The sequence below is a fragment of the Carcharodon carcharias genome, chromosome 9 (genome assembly GCF_017639515.1).
Source record: "Carcharodon carcharias isolate sCarCar2 chromosome 9, sCarCar2.pri, whole genome shotgun sequence".
Classification (NCBI taxonomy): Eukaryota; Metazoa; Chordata; class Chondrichthyes; order Lamniformes; family Lamnidae; genus Carcharodon; species Carcharodon carcharias.
In genome coordinates this window covers 142,705,306-142,713,491 of record NC_054475.1, presented here as the reverse complement: position 1 = coordinate 142,713,491, position 8,186 = coordinate 142,705,306, and the positions used below count along the sequence as shown (strand labels likewise).

At 37.4% G+C, this 8,186-nt stretch overlaps 1 protein-coding gene across 1 annotated transcript in view; it reads right to left on the bottom strand.

Annotated features, from left to right (window-relative positions):
- Positions 1–1,730: 1,730 nt before the first annotated feature.
- The window catches only part of LOC121282600 (ubiquitin carboxyl-terminal hydrolase 12-like), a 30,174-nt gene continuing 23,718 nt past the window's right edge, over positions 1,731–8,186 (bottom strand). The window contains exons 6-7 of the mRNA XM_041196369.1: positions 6,133–6,211; positions 1,731–4,404 (exon numbers count right to left, since the gene is read on the bottom strand). Of these exons, the coding sequence (XP_041052303.1) occupies positions 4,303–4,404; positions 6,133–6,211 (181 nt within the window). The 3' untranslated portion in view covers positions 1,731–4,302. The remainder of the gene's footprint in view (positions 4,405–6,132; positions 6,212–8,186) is intronic.

Here is an 8,186-nt window from a genome sequence, read left to right as displayed (position 1 = left end):
GGTTGTCATAGTCCTGAAAAAATGCTTGGCACATGTACTCTGAAAGTGAGATTGCCTGTAGGATCTAATTCCATTTTCGGCTGAAAGCATCTCCCACACACCTTTAAGAGTAAATTCAGGCAAACATGGGCAAGAATTGCAAATGCAATGGCCTAAGGGTGGTTTTCCTTACGATTAGCGCTTTGACTCTTCCTTCCATTATGTATATGGACCCCAATGTCATCGGTTGTTTCCCCAGAAGTGAAAAGGGGATTTAAGTGTTTAAATCCTTTGTAATTAGAAAAAAATAACCGAGGGTTGTTGATGTAGTGCTGGCCTTTTATCTCTTGGGAACTGGTCTAAATATAGTCAAGTATGATAGAATGAAAGTCTTTTGTACCTGCTTTAAACTAGTTTAAGCAATTTTATTCCAGCTGTCAATGGGTAAGGGCCTACAGTATAAAACTGTCCATAATTAAGCACCAACTGCAATCTGATCCACAGAACACACAATGGCAATTGTAAGAAATAGAAAAAAAAATCACACTGAAGCACTATTTTTTTTAATTATAATTATAGAAGTAGCTTAGTTTACATTTGTGAGTCCCAGCTATATCTCTGTGCATTCTCTTTCGTCCTGTGGTAGAGTTAACCTGTAGGTGACTAATCAATGTGCTCATTGGTATTTAGTTCAACAACACTTGGGGTGCTGGGGTTCTGAGGTGTCTGCTAATTTAATTCAACCTGGTGTAATGGGGCAGGCAGGTGTCTAATTTCCTAAAAGCAAAATACTAAAAGCTAGAAATCCAGAAACAAAAATAGAAAAGACTGATCAAGCAACAGCTGTGGAGAAACAGAAGTTGGCCAATTGATGTTTCAGGTCTAAAAACCTTTCCCTTACTGCTATTCCCATCAAAATGAATTTACTGCACTCTCACTAGTGACTGATTGCACTGCCAAATTGTGCTGAAAGTCAAATACCATGTTAATAGCCTTTTTGGTCTTTAGTAGTCACATCAGTACTCCATTCATGCTATATAAAATATTAAATCCTCTTCAATCTGCTGTGGCAAAGCTTGGGACTGCTTCATGTTAATAATGGGTATGAAAATGCTGTACCCCCAATCTCAAAAGCCCAAATAAATAAGTGGAAGGTGATTAATTTCTGAAGAAATACACAACTGCTGGCTATAATGCTTTCATTGGATCATATCTATTCCAGTAAACAACCTAATTACCCAGCCTTACCAGAATCTCAACCAACAGCCAATAAAAGTGATCCTTATATTTCATTAGAAAATTACCAAAAACAATTAAGACAGGTGTGAAGATGCAGCCGTACAAGCAGCACAACTCATATCCTGTTGCAATGGTATGCTGATGGCACGCATTTGGGAAATTGCTCAAAAAGGAATCCAATTGTGATAACAGAAAAGTAAACACAGAAATGCACATGTCACTGTGAACTTAGCAGAAAAATGCACTCAAAAATTTGGATTCCTTCTTTTTAAAGTTTACCTTCAAGATCATGCTCGTGTTCAAAGCTGGTTCACTAACTCAGTAATTTTGATGATTTGCTGCGAGAGAGTAGGCCAGCTCTGATTCCAGTAGAAGTAATTGGGAGCTGCAGCTGTCATTTTTTCCATATGATGAAACACCTATGTTTTCATGGATATTACAAAGAGGAGTACAGTTTGTAGCATTCCTACTTTGGGAGCAGCTCAAGAGTGCGACACTAAGAAAGCAATTGATTATGAAAAATCAGTATTTATTGATGTAGATATGATTAACACTTGGCTTATTTTTGAGAACCAATGGAGGAAGTGACTTATCACATCCAGTGAAAACTCAATAAAACATTTTAAGATTACTTAGGTGGCAAATGAGGGCCATACACTATTTAGAGAAACACTGTAGAAGCGTACATATATTTTGAGGAACGGCTTATGCATCATTCTTGAAATCAGTGAAGTATTTACAGAAGACCCAATGCAAGAACAAGTTTTTGCAGACATGCATATGAGGGTTGTGAATATACCCGTCTTCTAAACAGGATCAAGGTCTGATGAGAGACACTTTAAAAATTAAGTTAAAACTAAAATTATGGTGACAGCGATTATTACAGATTTAGCTGGATGTTAAAAGCATCCATTATCCAGTGCCTGCTTAGATGTATTCATTCATTTTAAGAGTATAAAAATAATGGAAGCTATTTTCCTCTGATGATGTATGGAATAGTAAGTGGCACTAATTTAATGTCATAGTTTTAAATAGAGCCCTATGGCTAAGCTATCTTAATATGTGACCATTAATTCCATCAAAACATGATCAAGGACAAAAAATGGTTCAGGAAAAATATCCTAATTCCAATTCTTATCTGAGACCAATTTTTATCAAAGATTTCCATACATAGAATGGTATCACAGCAAACCTAATACACTCAGCACTGCAATATATTATCCATTTGTTTCCATTATATGATGTAAGCAAGCTATGAAAAGCACAGTGCATTTTATCCTGCCTAGGTACAACTGGAAGCAGTCTTGGTCACCAAATGTTCATTTTAAATCAATCTGCTTTTTCCTTTTGTTAGCACCATCACAATTGTTACTTATTACAGAGAAAGACATTTCAGAAACAATTCACATCACAGTTTGATGAACTGTACACTTCACAGGGTAACACAAGAATTTAACATTAAAATAATTCAGAGTGAAACAGTGTGCTGGAGCTTTAATGGTCTGCACCACATAGTGGGCAAGGTCAAAGTTTGCAACCTAGTACCTCCATGACAAGTATCTGCTGTCAGCAATGCTGGCATGGGCAGGCAGCGAAGGAAAGCCAGGATCATTATGGGAAGGATAACCATCAGTCTCTCAGAGCTGTTCCCTTACCCTTTCAGGAAACCAGTTCTCAAGTTACAGTGGTAAATAATTGAGAGCAGGTTGGCTCTGTTGTTGGGCATGGTGCAAGGCACAGAAAGGCTAAAAGAATGAAACAGAAGCAGGAAAATACAACATACAAACAAATTACAGGTCAAATCATTACCCACTGCTAACTGAAGTCCACTCATTAAACCAGAGTCTTATTTGGGCAATTTTTTACAGTGTACTGCAAATCACAGAATCACTACAGCAATTTCTTTGGCCCATGTGTTACCTTTATTCAACACAGGCAGGGCCCTCTTAATACAAGACTGTGTTAAAACACACCTCAAAAGTTTTGCCTGTTTAGATACTTATAAATCTGTATCAAAGTGTAATTTGTAACAGGTTTTCAAACTATAGTACATGTCTTGCAATAATTTATCTTGTAAGTTTTCAAATATCAAATGTTTTGTTTGTAAAAATGTTGAACCCAATATACAAATACATGTCTCTAATGACCTGAATAACTTTCGGGTACAGAAGCTGGAGCTTGAGTTTAGGGTGCTATTATTAACACTGCATTTGGCCCACTGGTCACCAATGCAGTGTTCATATACCAGTGCATATGAAAATGGGATGGGGAAGTGGGGTTGGGGCAGAGGTTAGGATTTAAGCCAGTTGGAGTCAAGATGGAGCAAAATAAAAATCGAATAAATGAACACATCTTAAAATTAAAAGAAACTTTCACAGGTTTAAAACTTCCTTCCACTCCTATGACCTTCTATATATGCATAATTTGTCTTGTTTGTTGCAAAAAAGTTAAAATTCAGCAGCACCTGTTGTCAAATATAGCCCTGATCACTCTAGTTCTACAGCAAGTTAATAATCCTCGCTATACTTAGCAAGTATAAGAATTTAACAGTAATCATAATTTAATTGAACCCCTATTATTTTGTTGGGGTGGGGGAAACTAAAATAATGTCTTTAAAAGGAAAATTATATCTTTAAAAAGCTGTCAGAAGAGATTTTTAAAAAATAATTAATGTTTTTGCCATATCAGAATGCTTTTAACACTGAAATCAATCACCTTAATACATTAGTCAACTAAATAATTTACAGTAGTGTCAAATACAATAAAAAATTTAGGAAGTCAAATGATATTACTAAAAAGGTTACAAAAAAAACAGTTGGACCAACTTGTAAGTCTTTTCTTTCTTCCCCTAGTGTACAATGATTTTGGAAGATAGTACATAGTAACAGGAAGAATATGGTAAGGAACACCAATATCTTGTGCCATCATGCTGCCAGCATACATTCACATTCCCAGCCTGCATACCAAAACAAAACCTTGCTGTACATCGTCTCTTCAGCTAGATCCTGTCCCACAGCCTCTGTGGGAAATGCTGCTGAGCACCAGATTTCTCTAAGATGACAAGTAATTCCTATTTCAAATTTCTTAGTCCCTTGATTGGTAGAAAAGAATATAACCTGATTCAGAGTTTTTGGAGATGTCTGATGTTAACCCATAGAATTCTTCAATAGCTTGGGCATCTATTTTCTGCAATTGGAAAGGAACATTTAGATTTCATATTAAATGCTTCAATATAACGTTGTGATAGACTTGTTTGCTCCACTGGTATTTTATGTTTGTGCTACAAAATTAAAAACATTTCACTTTTTAAAAAATATTTGAGAGATAATGGAGAAAGGAGCCAGGAAATGGTGGGGAGAAACAATATATACTGAAAAACCATTCTAATTCAAAAAGGCAGATAATATGCTAACACAATACAGGGCACATACTTGACTTCAGCTAAATAGATATCAAAACAAATTCTGTGCTTAAATTTATAGCAATTTATCGATGTATTTTTGAAAGTACCATAAAGAGCTAAATTTGTGGATCTGGCACATTTCAGCTACTTTAGGAGGAACTAGAAGTTCAACATTATTACAATATTGTAAATATAACAAACTGCTATCTTTAAATATAAAGTTTTAAAATTACTGAGTGTAGGATTTCTAACTTCACATGTTGGAAAGCTGAAAAAACTGAAATAAACACATATGCTGGAAATACAAAATAGCTCTACCGGTATGTGATATTTCAAGTGGAGACACTACAGAACTACATCTTATGTAACATATGGAGACTGCTCCAGATGCTGATGAACCTACCGTACATTTTCTGTATTATGTTAAACAGCAAATTTCCTATTTTTGCATCATTCCTTTTACAAAGCAGGCCATCAAACAAACTTGGGAGTAGCCCTAAAATCCATGCAGGAGAGAAACTGATAAATGACAATGTATGTTAATCTTCTTTTTATAAAACAATGTTTAATTGATGTCAACCAGATGTATAGTGTATTTTATATCTGTTTTCTCTTAATTTTGCTGAAGCCTGAGTGAAGATTAAGAACTTTAGTATTACCCATTAGTTTAAAAACTGAGATGAATACAATAAGGAGATAATCACTGGGGAATTTGTTACTTTCTTCATAGAATCATGGAAACTTATATCATGGGAGGCCTTTCATCCCATCATGTCTGTACTGGCTTCTTGAAAGAGCAGTCATGCTTAGTCGCACATCCCTGTTTTTGTCTGTAGCCCTGTAAATTCCTGATCCTCAAATACCTGTCCAACACCCTTGAAAAATATCTTTGGAATCAGTTTTTGCCACCCTTGCAAGCAGACCATTGCAGCTCCTGAGAACTCCGTGAAAAAAACAAATCTTTTCACCTCTCCTGCAAACCTTTGCCAATGATTTTGAATCCAGACTCTGATTATTGACCCAGTTATATATGGAAGTTTATTTCTATCTACTCTATAAAAACCTCTCATCACCTTGAAAACCCCAGTCAGGTCTCCTCTTACCGTTCTATGCTCCAAGAACAATCTTAAGTTTCCCAACCTTACATTACTGAAGTCCCTCAGTTCCTTGTTCAACAAAAATAGCTTTGAAAGAAATATTGTGAATCAAAGTTTTAAGTGGCAACAAGTAGGCACAGATACTATTACAGAAACAAATGTAGATATTTTTCCTCATAGAGAGCATTGACTGTGGAGTTTTTATTTATTTCCTTTACATTGCAGATGGAATCCTTTTTTGAACCATAAAACTGACAGCAGCTGCTGAAATGACTGGATGACTTGTGTCATCAGTGGAATATTCATTGCATGTTTAGTATTTTTGGATTTTTCCATGCAAGATTATGGCAGCAAAAAAGAATCAATAAGGAGCCATTTAATAGTGCACTAAAATTCATAAGCAGAAACAATTACCTCCACAATATCATCGTCAAAGAGCAACCAGAAGCCATGGCTCTTTACAATGGTGATATAATGTCCACGATTAGGACCACTATAAGGAAAATAATTAACCGTTATTATTAGTGAACCTTCCATGGCATTACTTACAATAAATGAGATGATAAATTGTTTTAATTTATAAAATGTATAACACATGGAAGTTACTAATTTACAATAACTTAGTCAAAATGAGTTTTAGTACAAAGCATTGAAGTGCTAGCATTAACTCAAAATCACAGAATGGTTACTGAATGGAAGGGGGTTATTTGGCCCATCGTGTCCGCCTTGGCTCTCAGCAAAGGGAACTCAGCTAGTCCCACTCCCCATCCCATTCATGTAGCACTGCAAATTTTCTCTCTTTGTTAGAACCATATCTACAAGAACTATATTTTCTTTTAAAGTTTGGCAGGACATTGCATGATTTGGACACTTGGGGCATAATTTTTCCCTTGGCATGCGGGATCGGCAGGGGTGGTCAGCTTCCTTACTGCTGCCCGCAATCGACATCTCTCCGCAATGTTACAGGGCGGGCCAATTAAAGCCTGCTCAACGTAATACACAAGCGGAAGCGCTGAGTACGGGCGGGGGGAGAAGGGCGAGCAGGCATAGCGTGAACTTCGCACATGCACTCGATAGAGCACTGAATAATCTCCCTGAGGCATGGAGCTACCTTAGGGAGATGAAAAATATATGGAAAATATTATTAAAAAACAGAAAAATTTAACAAAGTATGTCCCATTGTGTGACTCTCACATGAGCAGGAATGTGTTTTTAATTAAAAATTGTATTTGATTTTGGAAACCTCATCCTGCCCGTGTGCAAAGGCTGCTTGGCACAATTGATCATTTAAAGGCCTTAATAGGCCTCTTAATTGTCTGCGGGTGCGCTGCTGACTCCAGTCCGGACCTGCTGACTGAATTATCGTGCGGCTTCTCGTCAACGTCGGCACGCTCGGCTGACGTCATCTCGCATCATTTCATGCTCGGTTGGTCAGGTTGGAATCGCGCTGACCCGCTGAGCTAAAAATCCTGTCCTTGGGAACTGATCTGGGTTTTTATAAAATGGGTCATAAATTAACAATGGACTGTGGGTAAGTATGCCGTTTCCAGGAAATCACCTGACTAGCAATTGTGGAGGAGAGCTACTTGTTTATTTGAACAGCAATCACTTAAATTGGTGGGAAGAAAACTGCTTTAAAGGCAAAGGCCTGGTGATTTACTGGAAATCACTTGACGAAGGAGCTTTATATTTTGAAATGGCTGTTTGGAACTCAATTGGGAATGAACTGAGAAGGGGAAAAGCTGCCCAACCTGCGCTTTCCTTGCCTTGCTTGAAACACAGTGTGGATATCAGTACCCAGCTGGAAATCCTCATCTTAAGGGAACTTGTCTGTATTTGGAAATGCGAGAGGCTGAGTGAAGAAAGATTGATCTGGTTCTATTTTCCTCCATGCTATATCACCGTTGGTGAGAACCTCCAGACATCTACCGGGACCACCGACCTGTCCTCGCATGAGGGAGCACCAAATTGATAGCATCAAAACCCTGCGAACTTTATCCTTTTTATACAGTCTATCCTAATCAATCATTCTGAGTTTATTGAAAGAAGCCTGGTTAGTCTCTTTTATTCTGGGGCTAACAGTAGTGGAGGTAAATAATTGGCCATTTTGGTAAGTGAATTAAACATCTATGCTAATGGTACAACCTGTGGAGTAGTGGGGCTAGATAAGCGCCGCACTTCTCTCATCCCAGTTGTAACATCTTCAGGTGTTTATCCAATTCCCTTTTAAAAGTCATGATTGAACCTGCCATCACCATACTTTCAATCTGTGCATTCCATATTCTAACTACTCGCTGCCTAAAAAAGTTTTTCCTCATGTCACCATTGGTTATTTTGCTATTTACCTTAAATCTATGTCTTCTGGTTCTTGGCCCTTCCACCAATGGGAATAGTTTCTCCCTATGTTTAGATCCCTCATGATTTTAAGCTCCTCCCATCAAATCTTCTCTCAACCGCCTCTGCTCTGA